General features: G+C 43.8%; 1 protein-coding gene across 2 annotated transcripts in view; it reads right to left on the reverse strand.

Annotated features, from left to right (window-relative positions):
- The window catches only part of parga (poly (ADP-ribose) glycohydrolase a), a 120,797-nt gene that overhangs the window by 94,907 nt on the left and 4,933 nt on the right, over window positions 1-20,957 (reverse strand). For both annotated transcript variants that reach the window (XM_064949985.1, XM_064949984.1), the window contains 4 exons: window positions 20,012-20,180; window positions 17,170-17,292; window positions 11,469-11,540; window positions 10,761-10,835 (listed from right to left, as the gene is read on the reverse strand). In XM_064949985.1, coding sequence (XP_064806057.1) covers window positions 10,761-10,835; window positions 11,469-11,540; window positions 17,170-17,292; window positions 20,012-20,180 — 439 coding nt within the window. The remainder of the gene's footprint in view (window positions 1-10,760; window positions 10,836-11,468; window positions 11,541-17,169; window positions 17,293-20,011; window positions 20,181-20,957) is intronic.

Here is a 20,957-nt window from a genome sequence, read left to right on the forward strand (position 1 = left end):
AAGGGGGGAGGCTGAAGAGGAGAGGAGAGGGGGCTGAAGAGGAGAGGGGGCTGAAGAGGAGAGGAGGCTGAAGATGGAGACAGATTCAGAATTACCACTACCTCCTCTCTATATTTACCACAACCTCCTCTCTATATTTACCACTACCTCCTCTCTATATTTACCACAACCTCCTCTCTATACTTACCACTACCTCCTCTCTATACTTACCACTACCTCCTCTCTCCTCCTCTCTATATTTACCACTACCTCCTCTCTATACATACCACTACCTTCTCTCTATACATACCACTACCTCCTCTCTCATCCTCTCTATATTCATCACTACCTCCTCTCTATATGTACCACTACCTCCTCTCTATACTTACCACTACCTCCTCTCTCATCCTCTCTATGTTCATTACTACCTCCTCTCCCCTACTCTCTATATTTACCACTACCACCTCTCTATATTTACCACTACCTCCTCTCTCCTCTCCATATTCATCACTACCTCCTCTCTACATTTACCACTACCTCCTCTCTATACTTACCACTACCTCCTCTCTCATCCTTTCTATATTCATTACTACCTCCTCTCCCCTACTCTCTATATTTACCACTACCTCCTCTCTATATTTACCACTACCTCCTCTCTCCTCCTCTCTATATTTACCACTACCTCCTCTCTATATTTACCACTACCTCCTCTCCCCTACTCTCTATATTTACCACTACATCCTCTCTCCTCCTCTATATGTACCACTACCTCCTCTCTATATTTACCACTACCTCCTCTCTATATTTACCACTACCTCCTCTCTCATCCTCTCTATGTTCATTACTACCTCCTCTCCCCTACTCTCTATATTTACCACTACCTCCTCTCTCCTCCTCTATATTTACCACTACCTCCTCTCCCCTACTCTATATTTACCACTACATCCTCTCTCCTCCTCTATATTTACCACTACTTCCTCTCTATATTTACCACTACCTCCTCTCTCCTCCTCTATATTTACCACTATCTCCTCTCTCATCCTCTCTATATTTACCACTACCTCCTCCTCCTCTATACTTACCACTACCTCCTCTCTATATTTACCACTACCTCCTCTCTATATTTACCACTACCTCCTCTCCCCTACTCTCTATATTTACCACTACCTCTCTCCTCCTCTCTATATTTACCACTACCTCCTCTCTCCTCCTCTATATGTACCACTACCTCCTCTCTATATTTACCACTACATCCTCTCTATATTTACCACTACCTCCTCTCTATACTTACCATTACCTCCTCTCTCCTCTATATTTACCACTACCGCCTCTCTATATTTACCACTAACTCTCTCCTCCTCTCTATATTTACCACTACCTCCTCTCTCCTCTATATTTACCACTACCTCCTCTCTATATTTACCACTACATCCTCTCTATATTTACCACTACCTCCTCTCCCCTCCTCTCTATATTTACCACTACCTCCTCTCCCCTACTCTCTATATTTACCACTACCTCCTCTCTATATACACCACTACCTCCTCTCTATATACACCACTACCTCCTCTCTATATATACACCACTACCTCCTCTCTATATATACACCACTACCTCCTCTCTACATATACACCACTACCTCCTCTCTACATTTACCACTACCTCCTCTCTACATTTACCACTACCTCCTCTCTATATTTACCACTACCTCCTCTCTCCTCTATATTTACCACTATCTCCTCTCTCATCCTCTCTATATTTACCACTACCACCTCTCTCCTCCTCTATACTTACCACTACCTCCTCTCTATATTTACCACTACCTCCTCTCTATATTTACCACTACCTCCTCTCCCCTACTCTCTATATTTACCACTACCTCTCTCCTCCTCTCTATATTTACCACTACCTCCTCTCTCCTCCTCTATATGTACCACTACCTCTCTCTCATCCTCTCTATATTTACCACTACCTCCTCTCTATACTTACCATTACCTCCTCTCTCCTCTATATTTACCACTAACTCTCTATATTTACCACTCCTCTCCTCCTCTCTATATTTACCACTACCTCCTCTCTCCTCTATATTTACCACTACCTCCTCTCTATATTTACCACTATATTTACCGCTACCTTCTCCCCTACTCTCTATATTTACCACTAACTCCCTCTCCTCTCTATATTTACCACCAACCTCCTCTCTATATACACCACTCCTATATTTACACCACTACCTCCTCTCTATATATACACCACTACCTCCTCTCTATATATACACCACTACCTTCTCTCCCTCCTCTCTACATTTACCACTACCTCCTCCCCCCCCACCTATGCTGTACATCAAGTTATTAGCTTATCAGTTGTCCAAAAAATACATAGTGTGTGTGTGTGTGTTGTTTGTGTGTGTGGGGGGGGGTGCATATTCTAGAATCTGGTTCCTCATATTTCAGTTTTTTGATTTCATAAAAACAAGCGACTCCTGATACAAGCGCACGTCGCTTCAATTTTATTGTGAGGAAAAATATGGACACTACATATACAAAAGTGTGTGGACACCCCTTCAAATGTGTATTCGGCTATATCAACCACACCCGTTGCTGACAGGTGTATACAAATCCAGCACACAGCCATGCAATCTCCATAGACAAACTTGCCAGTAAAATGGCCTTACTGGAGAGCTCAGTGACTTTCAACGCAGCACCATCATAGGACGCCACCTTTCCAACAAGTCAGTTCGTCAAATTTCTGCCTTGCCAGAGCTGTTATTGTGAAGTGGAAACGTCTAGGAGCAACAACGGCTCATAGCACATTAAAAAAATGGTCCTCGGTTGCAACACTCACGGAGTTCCAAACTGCTTCCGGAAGCGACGTCATCACAATAACTGTTTGTCGGGTACTTCATGAAATGGTTTTCCATGGCCTGACCCGAGCAGCCTCACAAAAGCCTAAGTTAATCAGGCGCAATGCCTCGGCTGGAGTGTCGGCTGGAGGGGTGCAAAGCTCGCTTTGCTCGCATTGGACTCTGGAGCAATGGATACGCGTTCTCTCTGGAGTGATGCTTCACCGTCTGGCAGTCCGATCTATCAGACCGATGCCAGGAGAACGCTACCTACCCCAATGCATAGTGCCAACTGTAAAGTTTGGTGGAGGAGGACTAATGGTCTAGGGCTGTTTTTCATTGGTTCGGGCTGGGCCCCTTAGTTCCAGTGAAGGGAAATCTTAACGCTACAGCATACCATGACATTCTAGACAATTCTGTGCCTCCAACTTTGTGGCAGCAGTTTGGGGAAGGCTCTTTCCTGTTTCTGCATGTGCCCCCGTGCACAAAGCAAGGTCCATACAGTAATGGTTTGTCGAGATCGGTGTGGAAGAACTTGAATGGCCTGCACAGAGCCCTGGCCTCAACGAACACTGACTGTTAGCCCAACATCGGTACCCGCCCTCATTAATGCTCATTAATGCCATTATTTGTTACATGTGTGTATTGTTTTGAGTTGTTAGACGCTACTGCACTGTTAAACATAAGCATTTTGCTGCACCCTCAATAACACCTGCTAAATATGTGTATGTGAGCAGTAAATTTGAATTAATTATGTGTATGTGATTTGAATGGAATTAAGTCCCCCAGTGGAAAGCAATGTTATCAGCAATGTTCCATCATCTAGTGGAAAGCCTTCCCAGAAGAGTGGAGGCTGTTATAGCAGCAATGTTCCATACATCTAGTGGAAAGCCTTTCCCAGAAGAGTGGAGGCTGTTATAGCAGCAATGTTCCAACATCTAGTGGAAAGCCTTCCCAGAAGAGTGGAGGAGGCTGTTACAGCCGCAAAGGGGGGACAAACTCCATATTAATGATTTTGGAATGAGATGTTCGACAAGCAGGTGTCCAGACTTTTGTTCATGTATTGCATTTCCTATGTGTCAGTGTAAAACAAAATGTAAATAATTCATTCTATAAAAACATGATTTATGACATAAGTGTTTTGCAAATCAATTTGACAGGTTTAAGAATGGAATAATGCGTTTTCTCTGTGATATATGATGTCAGGCAGCTGTTTTCCTCCGACAGCCTACTAAACGCTACCTTTATACGGGATTAAATGAGTTCTCGACTCCCGTTTCGCCCCTGAATGTATAGCTGCCGACACAGCACTGTCATTCTCATACGTACTATACATTATATCAATTACATTTTGTGCTTAAAGATAAAGAAAAGGGTGATACCGAGTCACTGATATGTGTGTTCCGCATTTTACCCGACCCCTCTGAGTGAGAGATTTATGGGGGGGGGGGTTGCCTTAATAATCAACATCCATGTCTTCGGCGCCCAGGGAACAGTGAGGTTAACTGCCTTGTTCAGGGGCAGAATTACAGATTTTTTTTAACTTGTCAGCTCGGGGATTCGATCCAGCAACCTTTTGGTTACTGGCCCAACGCACGCTCTAACCACTAGGCTACCTGCCGTCTTGACACGCTCAGAATACAGAGGGATATATAGAATAGTGAAGACATCAAAACTATGAAATAACACACATATGGAATCATGTCGTAACCAAAAAAAGAGTGTTAAACTAATTGTCTTTTTTTTTATTATATTTGAGATTCTTCCACCCGTTTGCCTTGATGACAGCTTTGCAAATACTTTGAAGAATCTGAAATATATTTTAGATTTGTTTAACACTTTTTTGGTTACTACATGATTGGTGTTATTTCATAGTTTTGATATCTTCACTATTATTCTACAACATAGAAAATAGTACAAATAAATAGAAAATGAGTAGGTGTGAGGACCTGAGCCCTAGGACCATGCCTCAGGACTACCTGACATGATGGCTCCTTGCTGTCCCCAGTCCACCTGGCCGTGCTGCTGCTCCAGTTTCAACTGTTCTGCCTGTGATTATTATTATTTGACCATGCAGGTCATTTATGAACATTTTAACATCTTGGCCATGTTCTGTTATAATCTCCACCCGGCACAGCCAGATGAGGACTGGCCACCTCTCATAGCCTGGTTCCTCTCTAGGTTTCTTCCTAGGTTTTGGCCTTTCTAGGGAGTTTTTCCTAGCCACCGTGCTTCTACACCTGCATTGCTTGCTGTTTGTGGTTTTAGGCTGGGTTTCTGTACAGCACTTTGAGATATCAGCTGATGTACGAAGGGCTTTATAATTACATTTGATTTGATTTTGATTTGTGTGTGTAACCTTTTGCCTGGTACTGTATTTTCTTGAGACAACAAAGAAATTGTGTCTTTTCAAACAATTCTATTCTCCCGTAGCTCTACTGGAGCTATTTATTGTTAAACCTTTATTTAACCAGGAAGGGCTCATTGAGATTTAAAATCTCTTTCAAGAGCGTCCTGGCCAAGATAGGCAGCACCAAGTCATTACAACAATTAGACAGACAGACAGACATGAAAAACCACAAGTAATCTAGTAAAAACCATAGAATTCACAAGAGTATAACAAAATCAAAAACAGCTAAAAACATTGACAGGTGAGGGAAGCAAAGATTTCTGAACAATAAAAATGCACAAATAAAAAGGTAGTAAACCCAAAATGTCTTTTTAAATTAAAGTATACCAGTGACTGAGCCTACGAGTGACTAGAGAAGGCCAGCCAACCCTGGTATACAAAGTGCAGTGGTGCGTAAGGGTTTTGCAGTTTAAAATAAATCTCAAAGTGCCATGGTAAAGGGTGTCAATTGATCTCAAACACTGAGCAGAAGCATTCATATAAAATATCCCCATAGTCTCGTAAAGGCATAAATATAGCTGATACTAGCCTCCTTCTGGCATTCAAATGAAAAACCTTATTCCTAAAATAAAATCCCAATTTCAGCTTCAATTTTCTTTGTAAATTGGTGAATACGCAATTTAAAAGAGAGGCCGTCATCAATTAAAATTCCAAGATATTTATGAGGTTACAACCTCAATCTCCTGATAGGTAACAAATAATAGGTGAAAAGTTCAGAGGTCTATTTCTTGCTTTAGAAAACACCATTAGTTTAGTCAGTATCGAGGATAAGCTTCAATTGACAAAAGGTATGTTGAACAGTAAATAAATAAAACGCATTTTGCAAGTTCTAAGAAGCTTTCATAAGAGACGAGGCACAAGATGATAATAATAATAATAATAAATAACAGTATCATCAGCATTAAAATGGGATGTTAGAAGAACAACAGCAGAGCTGTAGAGAGAACGACACATCACTCCTTTAAAATCAGTTGATGACTAGACTTTATAAACCAATTGACTGTCAAGATGTCACCCATCTTGTATAAAAGGAGTTGGTGTCCACATCACCAACAAACTAACATGGTACAAGCACACCAAGACAGTCGTGACAGGCAGGGCACGATTCAAGATGGATCCCAATTCCCCCTCAGGAGACTGATCCCAAGTTCCCTAGTAGTTCCCTAGTGACGGTTAGCTAGATAGCAGGCAGATGGATCCCATGTTCCCTAGTGACGGTTAGCTAGATAGCAGGCAGATGGATCCCAAGTTCCCTAGTGACGGTTAGCTAGACAGCAGGCAGATGGATCCCAAGTTCCCTAGTGACGGTTAGCTAGACAGCAGGCAGATGGATCCCAAGTTCCCTAGTGACGGTTAGCTAGATAGCAGGCAGATGGATCCCATGTTCCCTAGTGACGGTTAGCTAGACAGCAGATAGGATCCCAAGTTCAGGCAAATTGCTAGATCCCATTTTCCCTAGTGACGGTTAGCTAGATAGCAGGCAAATTGATCCCATGTTCCCTAGTGACGGTTAGCTAGATAGCAGGCAAATTGATCCCATTTTCCCTAGTGACGGTTAGCTAAATAGCAGGCAAATTGATCCCATTTTCCCTAGTGACGGTTAGCTAAATAGCAGGCAAATTGATCCCATTTTCCCTAGTGACGGTTAGCTAGATAGCAGGCAGGTGCTGGTGTTGCGTTTATTTGGAGGTTCTCTCTGACTGGTCTGCTGTAGCCTGGTCCCAGATGGGTAAGTGTTGTCTTGCCAACTCATATTGTGATCGGCAGCAAGAGAGCACAAAAGATTGGGGACCAAGCAAGAACTGTAGCTACAGCAACAAGACAGGTGCCAACTGGCGACACATAAAAGAGAGAGACAGACAGAGACACAGACAGACAGAGAGAGACAGAGACAGGGAGAGACAGAGACAGGGAGAGACAGAGACAGGGAGAGACAGGGAGAGACAGGGAGAGACAGAGACAGACAGGTAGAGACAGGTAGAGACAGGTAGAGACAGAGACAGGGAGAGACAGGGAGAGACAGGGAGAGACAGGGAGAGACAGACAGACAGGGAGAGACAGGGAGAGACAGGGACAGAGACAGAGAGATGACAGAAAGAGACACAGGCAGACAGACGCAGGCGGACAGAGACACGACAGAGACAGGGAGAGACAAAGAGAGGGAGAGACAAAGAGATGAGTAGAGGATGGTGAGTTTGCCACTAGATAAGACAGACAGAGACACAGGCAGACAGAGACAGGGAGAGACAAAGAGAGGGAGAGACAGAGAGATGAGTAGAGGATGGTGAGTTTGCCACTAGATAAGACAGACAGTCAATAAGGCAGCTCTCTCATCACTGTGTGTATCCAGGTCTTCGCTGGGCTGTATGGCCCTGTAAATGATCTATCAAATTACATTTTATTAGTCACTTGTGCCGAATACAACCTTACAGTGTAATGCTGACTTACAAGCCCTTAAACCAACAAACCAGTTAAAAAAATATATATAATTACACACACAGATAAAAAAAAAACAGATAAGAATTAGAAAAAAGTAACAAGTAATGAATTAAAGAGCATTAGTAAAATAACAATAGTGAGACTATATACAAGGGTGTACTGGTACAGAGTCAATGTGCAGGGGCACCATTTAGTTGAGGTAATATATAGATAGAGGTCTTAAAATGACTATGCATAGATGTTAAAACTAAGATTAGCAGTGGTGTAAAAGAGGGGGGGAGGGCAATGCAAATAGTCTGGCAAGCCCTTTGATTAGGTGTTCAGGAGTCTGGCTTGGGGGTGAACGCTGTTTAAGAAGCCTCTTGGACCTAGACTTGGTGCTCCAGTACCGCTTGCCTTGCGGTACCAAAGAGAACAGTCGATGATTTAGGTGGCTGGAGTCTTTCACAATTCTTAGGGCCTTCCTCTGACACCGCTTGATATAGAGGTCCTGGATGGCAAGAAGCTTGGCCCCAGTGATGTACTGGGTTGTACGCACTACCCTCTATAGGCCGAGCAGTTGCCATAACAGGCAGTGATGCAACCAGTTAGGATGCTCTCGATGGTGCAGCTGTAGAACATTTTGAGGATCTGAGGACCCATGCCAAATCTTTTCAGTCTCCTGAGAGGGGAATAGGTTTTGTCGTTCCCTCTTCACGACTGTCTTGGTGTGTTTGGACCATGATAGTTTGTTGGTGATGTGGACACCAAGGATCTTGAAGCTCTCCACCTGCTCCACTGCAGCCCCGTCGATGAGAATGGGGGCGTGCTCGGTCCTCCTTTTCCTGTAGTCCACAATCATCTCCTTTGCCTTATTCACGTTGAGGGAGAGGTTGTTGTCCTGGCACCACACGGCCAGGTTTATGATCTCCTTCGTATGGGCTGTCTATTTATTGTCGGTGATCAGGCCTACCACTGTTCTTAACCACTGCAAACTTAATTATGGTGTTGGAGTTGTGCCTGGCCGTTCATTCATGAGTGAACAGGGAGTACAGGAGGAGACTGAGCACGCACCCCTGAGGGACCCCTGTGTTGAGGATCAGCGTGGTGGATGTGTTACCTAGGTGTTAAATCCCTTAGATTATTGATGAGCTTTGAGGGCACTGTGGTATTGAATACTGAGCTGCAGTCAATGAATAGCATTCTCACATAGGTGTTCCTTTTGTCCAGGTGGGAAAGGGCAATGTGTAGTGCAATAGAGATTGCATCATCTGTGGATCTGTTGGGGCAGTATGCAAATTGGAGTGGGTTTAGGGTTTCTGGGATAATGGTGTTGATGTGAGCCATGACCAGCCTTTCAAAGCACTTCATGGCTACGGACGTGAATGCTACGGGTCAGTAGTCATTTATGCAGGTTACCTTGGTGTTCTTGGGCAAAGGGACTATGGTGGTCTGCTTGACACATGTTGGTATTACAGACTCGGACAGGGAGAGGTTGAAAATGTCAGTGAAGACACTTGCCGGTTGGTCAGCGCATGCTCGGAGTACACGTCCTGGTAATCCATCTGGCCCTGCGGCCTTGGGAATGTTGACCTGTTTAAAAGGTCTTAATCACATCGGCTACGGAGAGCGTGATCACACAGTCTTCAAGAACCGCCGGTGCTCTCATGCATGTTGTTTCAGTGACATTTGCCTCAAAGCTAGCATAGAAGTAGTTTAGCTCGTCTGGTAGGCTCGTGTTACTGGGCAGCTCATGGCTGTGCTTCCCTTTGTAGTCTGTAATGGTTTGCCAGCTCTGCCACATCTGACGAGCGTCAGAGCCGGTGTAGTACGCTTTGATCTTAGTCCTGCATTGACGCTTTGCCTGTTTGATGGTTCGTCGGAGGGCATAGCGGAATTTCTTATTAGCTTCCAAGTTACAGTCCCACTCCTTGAAAGCGGCAGCTCTACCCTTTAGCTCAGTGAGGGTGTTGCCTGTAATCCATGGCTTCTGGTTGGGGTATGTACGTACAGTCACTGTGGGGACGACGTCATCCTAGACACGATTGAGTTTCAGACAGTAAAGAGGCTAGTCCCCAGAGTAAGTTATTCACAATTTACAGAGAATCAATATAAGCCATAGAATTTTGATTATAAACTTAAAAAAAATTAAAATAAAAAGTGATTTCGGCTATAAACCAATCAAATGTATTTATTTGGTTATTAGCTTTTTTGTGAATCTTCCTGGGGTCCAAACAAAACATGACAATTAACAAAACACCGATACACAAAAAGACAGTGACACAAATGTAAAATACAACGACACAAAAATATATTAATAAATAGTAATAGGGGAAGACAGACAGTGATAAATGTAATCAGTTTGTCACTTCAAAACTATTTTATAAAAATTTAAAAAAAAAAGGTAACATTTCACCGATAATACACAGCTAAACACCGATACACAAAAAGACAGTGACACAAATGTCAAATACAACGACACAAATTTAAAATAAAACATAATGTGTGTCCCCTCACAGTCCGTTTCATGAGTTATTTAATCTGTCATTGTTGTTTTTTTACCAGGGACCTAAATATTAATAGGGGAAGACAGACAGTGATAAATGTAATCAGTTTGTCACTTCAAAACTATTTTATAAAAATTAAAAAAAAAAGGTAACATTTCACCGATAATACACAGCTAAACGTACAGCGTCTGCTGTATAACGGTTGCGGTCTTTAGAGGCAGATTGTAGCCAGATGACTGACTCCGTATGAACGGATCATTGGTCCATCTGTGCCTAGCACCAGACGAGATCACAACAGCCCTGTGGTTTATGCCAATCTGACTGGTATATATTTACAATGGTTACTAAAAACATGATTAGTTTAATAGTGGTTCTTAAAACCAGATGCTGATTGTGTGTGTGTGTGTGTGTGTGTGTGTGTGTGTGTGTGTGTGTGTGTGTGTGTGTGTGTGTGTGTGTGTGTGTGTGTGTGTGTGTGTGTGTTTAAACGGATGGGGCCAGAGAAAAGGATTTTATTTTCAGATGTCCTTGAACCCAAATGGTCCACCTGATGACTATATTTTAGAAGGTGGATGGTTTTAACCAAAGAACATTATTTTCTTACCTTGTTGCAGAACAAATGAAGAGCTGTGAAGTCCCATCTCTTGGCATGAGCAACATTGTACTTCAATATGGCATTCTAAAATGGGGACACCAATAAATGTCATTAAAAACAATGTTCAGGACGCGCGTGCTTTTGTTTTGTTTGTTTGTTTTTTTGCAGTAAGTATCTTTGCCTTGATATCTGGGATCTTGGTGCCATCTCATGGCCAATTCGGGTAATAACATGTATTATTTATACAATAATGGATTTGATAGGTCCTCTCTCTAAAAACCACATTTGATAACACAGTGGATATGCATTTCAACACCACATAAAACACCCTCTCAATAATAATAATAATAATAATAATATCTAATAGTGATGCATCTGGTCAACAATAGATACTGTACATGTTGAATACATTGCTTAATGCTAAATTGTAATTATTTCCCCACTATGGCCTATGCCTACCTTCCCACTCTTCTACATTTGCACAAACTGTACATAGATTTTTCTATTGTGTTATTGAATGTATGTTTGTTTATGTGTAACTCTGTGTTGTTATTTGTGACGCACTGCTTTGCTTTATCTTGGCCAGGTCGCAGTTGTAAATGAGAACTTGTTCTCAACTGGCCTAACATGGTTAAATAAAAACACATTTTCAAAAAAAAAAATTTAAAAATTGCTCCACAGTGAACAAACAAAATATAAATTTCGTCATTAACTTACCTTCACATCATGAGAACTGGAAAACTCTCTGTTTAAAGCTTTCTGGATGAGTTCCCACCGTTCCTGCACTTCCTGCAAAACCAGGAAGTTAAACACCATCATCATCATCATCCTCCGCCTAATCTTTCCTGATCGTACAGGTCAGGTCAGGGTTAGTGGTCGGTTCTTTCCAAAACATGATATTGATTTGCATCATCACAAAACGAATGCCTTTATTAGTATCCCTGATTGATTTTATTTGGCAGTATACAGTTGAAGTCGGAAGTTTACATACACTTAGGTCGGAGTCATTAAAACTCATTTAATAATATATAATATAATATATAATAATAATATATCCCATTTAGCAGACGCTTTTGTCCAAAGCGACTTACAAGTCGGCTGGGGCCACTACTTTTACATATGGGTGGTCCCAGCGGGAATCGAACCCACGACGCTTGGCGTTGCAAGCGCCATGCTCTACCGACTGAGCCACACAGGACCACTCCACACATTTCTTGTTAACAAACTATAGTTTTGTCAAGTCAGTTAGGACATCTACTTTGTGCATGACCCCAGTAATTTTTCCAACAATTGTTTACAGATTATTTCACTGCATCACAATTCCAGTGGGTCAGAAGTTTACATACACTAAGTTGACTGTGCCTTTAAAGAGCTTGGAAAATTCCAGAAAATTATGTCATGGCTTTAGAAGCTTCTGATAGGCTATTTGACATCATTTGAGTCAATTGGAGGTGTACCTGTGGATGTATTTCAAGGCCTACCTTCAAACTCAGTGCCTCTTTGCTTGGCATCATGAGGGAATCAGCCAAGACCTCAGAAAAAAAACTTGTAGACCTCCAAAAGTCTGGTTCATCCTTGGGAGCAAATTCCCAAATGCCTGGAGGTACCACGTTCATCTGTACAAACAATAGTACGCAAGTATAAACACCATGTGACCACGCATCTGTCATACCGCTTAGGAAGGAGACGCGTTCTGTCTCCTGGAGATGAACGTACTTTGGTATGTAAAGTGCAAATCAATCCCAGAACAACAGCAAAGGACCTTGTGAAGATGATTGGAGGAAAAAAGTACAAAAGTATCTATATCCACAGTAAAACAAGTCCAATATCAACATAACCTGAAAGGCCGCTCAGCAAGGAAGAAGCCACTGCTCCAAACCCGCCAAAAAAAAGCCAGACTACGGTTTGCAACTGCACATGGGGACAAAGATCGCACATTTTGTAAAAATTTCCTCTGGTCTGATGAAACAAAAATAGAACTGTTTGGCCATAATGACCATCGTTATGTTTGGAAGAAAAAGGGGGAGGCTTGCAAGCTGAAGAACACCATCCCAACCGTGAAGCACGGGGGTGGCAGCATCATGTTGTGGGGGTGCTTTGCTGCAGGAGAGACCGGTGCACTTCACAAAATAGATGGCATCATGAGGAAAGAATTACGTGGAAATATTGAAGCAACATCTCAAGGCATCAGTCAGGAAGTTAAAGCGTGGTCGCAAATGGGTCTTCCAAATGGACAATGACCCCAAGCATACTTCCAAAGTTGTGGCAAAATGGCTTGAGGACAACAAAGTTAAGGTATTGGAGTGGCCATCACAAAGCCCTGACCTCAATTCTATAGAAAATGTGTGGGCAGAACTGACGAAAAATCATGTGCGAGCAAGGAGGCCTACAAACCTGACTCAGTTGCACCAGCTCTGTCAGGAGGAATGGGCCAAAACTCACCCAACTTATTGTGGGAAGCTTGTGGAAGGCTACCCGAAATGTTTGACCCAAGTTAAACAATTTAAAGGCAATGCTACCCAATACTAATTGAGTGCATCTAAACTTCTGACCCACTGGGAATGTGATGAAAGAAATAATTCTCTCTACTATTATTCTGACAATTCACATTCTTAAAATAAAGTGGTGATCCTAACTGACCAAAGACAGGGGCTATTTACTGGGATTAAATGTCAGGAATGTATTTGGCTACAGTAAACTTCCAACTTCAACTGTAGATATACACACAACATTTGAACAACTTCCCAAGGATATAACAAAGTCAATGACTTATTTATATTATTGTTGATTTGTTAGAATTACACTGAACCAAAAATATACTCTGAAAAGCAAAGATTTTAAAGGTAAAAGGGCAAGATGAACACACATTTATATAAGCGCAACATGTAAAGTGTTGGTCCCATGTTTCATGAGCTGAAATAAAAGATCAGAGAAATGTTCCACAAGCACATCAAGCTTATTTCTATCACAAGAAGCTGAATTAAACGGCATGATCATTACACATGTGCACCTTGTGCTGGGGACGAGAAAAGGCCATTAAAATGTGCCGTTTTGTTAACACAATGCCACAGAAGTTTTAATAGAGCGTGCAATTGGCATGCTGACTGCAGGAATGTCCAACCGAGTTGTTGCCAGAGAATTTAATGTTAATTTCTCTAACATAAAGTTAGAGCCCAACCGGCCTCACAACCGCAGACCACAGTGTAACAACGCCAGCCCAGGACCTCCACACGCGGCTTCTTCACCTGCAGGGATGGTCTGAGACCAGCCACCCAGACAGCTGATGAAAGCGTGTAGGTTTGCACAAGCAAAGAATTTCTGCACAAACTGTCAGAAACCGTCTCAGGGAAGCTCATCTGCTCGTCATCCTCACCAGGGTCTTCACCCTGACTGCAGTTCAGCGTCGTAACCGACTTCAGTGAACAAACGCTCACCTTCGATGGCCATTGGCACGCTGGAGAAGTGTGCTCTTCACGGATGAATCACGGATTCAACTGTACCGGGCAGATGGCAGACAGCGTGTATGGCTTTGTGTGAGCTAGCGGTTTGCTGATGTCAACGTCGTGAACAGAGTGCCCCATGGCGGTGGTGGGGTTATGCCTTGGGCAGGCAAAAGCTATGAACAACGAACACAATTGCATTTTATCTTTGGCAATTTTAATGTACAGAAATACCATGAGATCTTGAGGCCCGTACATCTGCCACCACTCATGTATCAGCATGAAAATGCATGGCGCAAGGATCTGTAAAAAATTTCTAGAAGCTGCAAATGTCCCAGTTGGTCCCCAACCTTTTCTGCCATAACTGCCTCCACTCTTCTGGGAAGACATTCCACTAGATGTTGGAACGTTGAGGCAGGGACTTGCTTCCATTCAGTTACAAGAGTGAGGTCGTGCACGGATATTGGGCGATTAGGCCTGGCTCGCAGTCAGTGTTCCAATTCGTCCCACAGGTGTTCGATGAGGTTGAGGTGAGGGCTCTGTACAGGCCTGTCAAGTTCTTCTACACCGATCTCAACAAACCATTTCTGTATGGACCTCACTTTGTGCATGGGAGGGCATTGTCATGCTGAAACAGTTAACGGTTTTGTCCAAACTGTTGCCACAAAGATGGAAGCACAGAATTGTCTAGAATGTTTTTGTATGCCGAAGTGTTAAAATTTCCCTTCACTGGAACTAAGGGGCCTAGCACGAAAAATGGAAAACAGCCCCGGGCCGTGATTCCTCCTCCACCAAACTTTACAGTTGGCACTATGCTTTGGGGCAGGTAGAGTTCTCCTGGCATCTGCCAAACCCAGATTTGTCTGTTGGACTGCCAGATGGGTAAGTGTGATTCATCACCCCAGAAAACACATTTCCACTGCTCCAGAGTCCAATGGCAGCGAGTGTTACACCATTCCCAGCCGACGCTTGGCATTGAGCATGGTGATCTTAGGCTTGTGTACAGCTGCTCGGCCATGGAAACCCAACTCACAAAGCTCCGCTCCCGACAAACAGTTCCTGTGTCTGCTTCCAGAGGCGTTGGAACTCAATAAGGAGTGTTGCAACCGAGGACAGACGATTTTTAAGCGCTATGCACTTCAGCGGTCCTGTTCTGTGAGATTCTGTGGCCTACCACTTTGCGGCTGTGCCATTGTTGCTCCTAGACATTTCACAATAACAGCACTTACAGTTAACTGGGGGTCAGCTCTAGGGCAGAGATTTGACAAACTGACTTGTTGGAAAGGTGGCATCCTATGACGATGCCATGTTGAAAGTCACTGAGCTCTTCAGTAAGACCATTCAACTGGCAATGTTTGTCTATGGAGATTGCATGGCTGTGTGCTCAATTTTTATACACCTGTCAGCAATGGGTGGGGCCGAAATAGCAGAATCCACTAATTTGAAGGGGTGTCCACATACTTCCGTATATATAGTGTATTTTTGTTGAGTGTAATTAGAGTGACAGAGCCTTCAGAAAGTATTCAAACCCCTTGACTTCATCCACATATTGTTACGTTACAGCCTGAATTTAAAAATAGATGTTTGTCGCTGGCCTACACACAATAACCCATAATGTCAAAGTGGAATAATGTTTTTGACATTTTTACAAATTAATACAAAATGAAACGCTGAAATGTTTTGAGTCAATAAGTATTCAACCCCTTTGTTATGGCAAGCCTAAATAAATTTGCTTCACAAGTTTTTGAATGACTACCTCATCTCTGTACCCCACACATACAATTATCTGTAAGGTCCCTTAGTCGAGCAGTGAATTTCAAAAGACAGATTCAACCAAATACCAGGGAGGTTTTCCAGTGCCTGGCACAGAAGGGAACCTATTGGTAGATGGGTGTACAAAAAAAAAAAAAAAAAAAAAAAGACACTGAGCATGCCTTTGAGCCTTTGAAGATATTAATTACACTAAAAACGATAAAGGCATCCTTCCAAACTCAGTTGCTGGAGAGGAAGGAAACCGTTCAGGGATTTCACCATGAGGCCAATGGTGACTTTAACGGAGGATGGATCAACAATGTAGTTACTCCACAATACTAACCTAATCAACAGAGGGAAAAGAACGAAGCCCGTACAGAATATTTTTCTCTCTCCAAAACATGCATCCTGTTTTTTAATATGGCACTAAAATAATACTGCAAAAAATGCAGCAAAGCATTTAACTTTTTTTCCTGAATACTGTGTTATGTTTGGGGCAAATCCAATACAACACATTACTGAGTACCACTCCCCATATTTTTAAGCACACTGTTGGCTGAATCATGTTATGGGTATGCTTGTAATCATTAAGGACTGGGGAGTTTTTCAGGATGAAAAAAGAAACAGAATGGAGCTAAACACAGGCAAAATCCTAGAGGAAAACCTGGTTCTGTCTACTTTCCACCAGACACTAGGAGATTAATGCACCTTACCAACACAATAGTTCCTGAGCGGCTGAGTTACAGTTTTGACTTAAATCGGCTTGAAAATCTATGGCAATACTTGACAGTTTTTTGTTGTCTAGAAATTAACAATAAGCCATTTGACAGAGCTTGAATAATTTAGAAAATAATAAAAACGTGCAAATGTTCTACAATCCAGGTGTGCAAAGCTCTTAAGAGACTTCGCTGCCAAAGGTGATTCTAACGTATTGACTTAGGGGTGTGAATAGTAATGCAAATAAGATATTTCTGATTTCTGTCACTTTGTCATTATGGGGGGGGGGGTTGCATTTATTGAATCCATTTTGAATTCAGGCTGTAACAACAACAAAATGTGTAATAAGTCCAGGGGTATGAATACTTTCTGAAGGCCCTGGAGATCAGCTCTTTCCCTAATGGTGAGAGATGTAGCTCAGAAGATGACTTGTAAGCTATAAACAACACTTGAAGTGAGTCCAATTTCCAACATGACAGTACAACGTGTAACTACGGGAGAAGCAGTACCTGATTTCCTACAGGGAACAGGTTGCTCTTTGAACAGGGCATTTTCACATGGACCTCGTCCCAGGTGTCTCTGAACTTGATGGGATAGGGAACAGGAATTTTGCCTGTTTGAAGGAGGTCTGTCTGTTGAAGAGAAAATACAGCATGATGAGAACATGAACGGCATCACCAGTGGAAGTTCTACCATTCATCCGGATGACCAGACGACGATGATGATGATGATGATGAATCATGTGTTTTACTAACTTTCACTATTTAATCATGAATAATGCACATTCATTCGTTCATCATACTTCACACATCCTTGGGGAGGCAGGTAGCCTAGCGGATAGAGGCAGGTAGCCTAGCGGTTAGAGGCAGGTAGCCTAGCGGTTAGAGACAGGTAGCCTAGCGGTTAGAGACAGGTAGCCTAGCGGTTAGAGGCAGGTAGCCTAGCGGTTAGAGGCAGGTAGCCTAGCGGTTAGAGGCAGGTAGCCTAGCGGTTAGAGGCAGGTAGCCTAGCGGTTAGAGGCAGGTAGCCTAGCGGTTAGAGACAGGTAGCCTAGCGGTTAGAGACAGGTAGCCTAGTGGTTAGAGACAGGTAGCCTAGTGGTTAGAGACAGGTAGCCTAGTGGTTAGAGACAGGTAGCCTAGTCCCCTGAGCAAGGCCGTTTAACCCACTGTTCCCCTGAGCAAGGCCGTTTAACCCACTGTTCCCCTGAGCAAGGCAGTTAACCCACTGTTCCCCTGAGCAAGGCCGTTAACCCCACTGTTCCCCTGAACAAGGCCGTTTAACCCACTGTTCCCCTGAGCAAGGCAGTTAACCCACTGTTCCCCTGAGCAAGGCAGTTAACCCACTGTTCCCCTGAGCAAGGCAGTTAACCCACTGTTCCCCTGAGCAAGGCAGTTAACCCACTGTTCCCCTGATCAAGGCAGTTAACCCACTGTTCCCCTGAGCAAGGCAGTTAACCCACTGTTCCCCTGAGCAAGGCAGTTTAACCCACTGTTCCCCTGAGCAAGGCAGTTTAACCCACTGTTCCCCTGAGCAAGGCCGTTTAACCCACTGTTCCCCTGAGCAAGGCAGTTAACCCACTGTTCCCCTGAGCAAGGCAGTTAACCCACTGTTCCCCTGAGCAAGGCAGTTAACCCACTGTTCCCCTGAGCAAGGCAGTTAACCCACTGTTCCCCAGAGCAAGGCAGTTAACCCACTGTTCCCCTAGTTAGCAAGGCAGTTAACCCACTGTTCCCCTGAGACAAGGACAGTTAACCCACTGTTCCCATTCTAGCAAGGCAGTTAACCCACTGTTCCCCTGAGCAAGGCAGTTAACCCACTGTTCCCCTGAACAAGGCCGTTTAACCCACTGTTCCCCTGAGCAAGGCAGTTAACCCACTGTTCCCAAGAGCAAGGCAGATTAACCCACTGTTCCCCTAGCAATCATTTAACCCACTGTTCCCCTGAGCAAGGCCGTTTAACCCACTGTTCCCTAGCAAGGCAGTTAACCCACTGTTCCCCTGAGCAAGGCAGTTAACCCACTGTTCCCTGGAGTCAAGGCAGTTAACCCACTGTTCCCCTGAGCAAGGCAGTTAACCCACTGTTCCCCTGAGCAAGGCAGTTAACCCACTGTTCCCCTGAGCAAGGCAGTTAACCCACTGTTCCCCTGAGCAAGGCAGTTAACCCACTGTTCCCCTGAGCAAGGCAGTTTAACCCACTGTTCCCCTGAACAAGGCCGTTTAACCCACTGTTCCCCTGAGCAAGGCAGTTAACCCACTGTTCCCCTGAGCAAGTGATTAGTTAACCCACTGTTCCCCTGAGCAAGGCAGTTAACCCACTGTTCCCCTGAACAAGGCAGTTAACCCACTGTTCCCCTGAGCAAGGCAGTTAACCCACTGTTCCCCTGAACAAGGCAGTTTAACACACTGTTCCCCTGAGCAAGGCAGTTAACCCACTGTTCCCCTGAACAAGGACGTTTAACCCACTGTTCCCCTGAACAAGGCCGTTTAACACACTGTTCCCCTGAACAAGGCAGTTTAACCCACTGTTCCCCTGAACACGGCCGTTTAACCCACTGTTCCCCTGTAGGCCGTCATGGTAAATAAGTATTTGTTCTTAACGGACTTATCCTAGTTAAATAAATAAAAATACATCCAACACAAATATTGAGACCAGGACTATAGTGGAATAGCACAAATCAAGGCTGAGACCATTCTATGGAGGGTCTAGTACAGTGATCAACTAGATTCAGCTGCGGGCCAATTATTAGCAGATGGCCGTAAATAATTATAAATCACTTGTAGACTGCACACTGACCACAAGAAACCCAAACAGATATAATATTTGACCAATACAATCATTTCAAACTTTGGTTTACAAGACCACATATCTGTATATTATGCATGGGGGGGGGGGAACCCTGATCTTACTGTTCACTTGTACCTGGTTGTCTAGGTCAGTGATTAGTGAGTAACTCCCCTCACCTGGTTGACCCCACTGGCTTGGACTAAAGGGGTTGACCCCACTGGCTTGGACTAAAGGGGGTTGACCCCACTGGCTTGGACTAAAGGGGGTTGACCCCACTGGCTTGGACTAAAGGGGGTTGACCCCACTGGCTTGGACTAAAGGGGGTTGACCCCACTGGCTTGGACTAAAGGGGGTTGACCCCACTGGCTTGGACTAAAGGGGGTTGACCCCACTGGCTTGGACTAAAGGGGGTTGACCCCACTGGCTTGGACTAAAGGGGGTTGACCCCACTGGCTTGGACTAAAGGGGGTTGACCCCACTGGCTTGGACTAAAGGGGGTTGACCCCACTGGCTTAGACTAAAGCATTCAGTTAGTTTTCCAAGGAGCTGCTCCCTCTCTCTCACCCTGATCATGACAGTGTGATGGTCAGGAATATTCTTCAGTGGTGGGAGTGGTCGACCACACTGTGGCATTCTCCTCAGATCACTGATGGGGCTTCCCAGCCACTTGGAATCGTATGGTGGAGGGCCGTCCTCTCCATCTCTGCGTTGTTTCTCCGAGGGAGCTTGGGCACTGTCACGTTGAAAAAAAAGGAGAAACGACTTTAACATGACACTGAAGAAAAAAAAAAAAAATGCAATAGATCAACAACAGGATGCACGAGGGTTTATAATAAACACCTTAAGAAGACATCAGAACAATCTAGCTAAAAACTACTGCCTACATCACAATAGACTGCCTTTTGACATTGACTTGATCTCTGTACGGACAGGAAGACACTGACTTGATCTCTGTACGGACAGGAAGACATTGACTTGATCTCTGTACGGACAGGAAGACATTGACTTGATCTCTGTACGGACAGGAAGACACTGACTTGATATCTGTACGGACAGGAAGACATTGACTTGATCTCTGTACGGACAGGAAGACATTGACTTGATCTCTGTAACGACAGGAAGACATTGACTTGATCTCTGTAACGACAGGAAGACATTGACTTGATCTCTGTAACGACAGGAAGACATTGACTTGATCTCTGTACGGACAGGAAGACATTGACTTGATCTCTGTACGGACAGGAAGACACTGACTTGATCTCTGTACGGACAGGAAGACACTGACTTGATCTCTGTACGGACAGGAAGACACTGACTTGATCTCTGTACGGACAGGAAGACATTGACTTGATCTCTGTACGGACAGGAAGACATTGACTTGATCTCTGTACGGACAGGAAGACATTGACTTGATCTCTGTAACGACAGGAAGACATTGACTTGATCTCTGTAACGACAGGAAGACATTGACTTGATCTCTGTACGGACAGGAAGACATTGACTTGATCTC

This window comes from Oncorhynchus masou, chromosome 31 (genome assembly GCF_036934945.1).
Source record: "Oncorhynchus masou masou isolate Uvic2021 chromosome 31, UVic_Omas_1.1, whole genome shotgun sequence".
Lineage (NCBI taxonomy): Eukaryota > Metazoa > Chordata > Actinopteri > Salmoniformes > Salmonidae > Oncorhynchus > Oncorhynchus masou.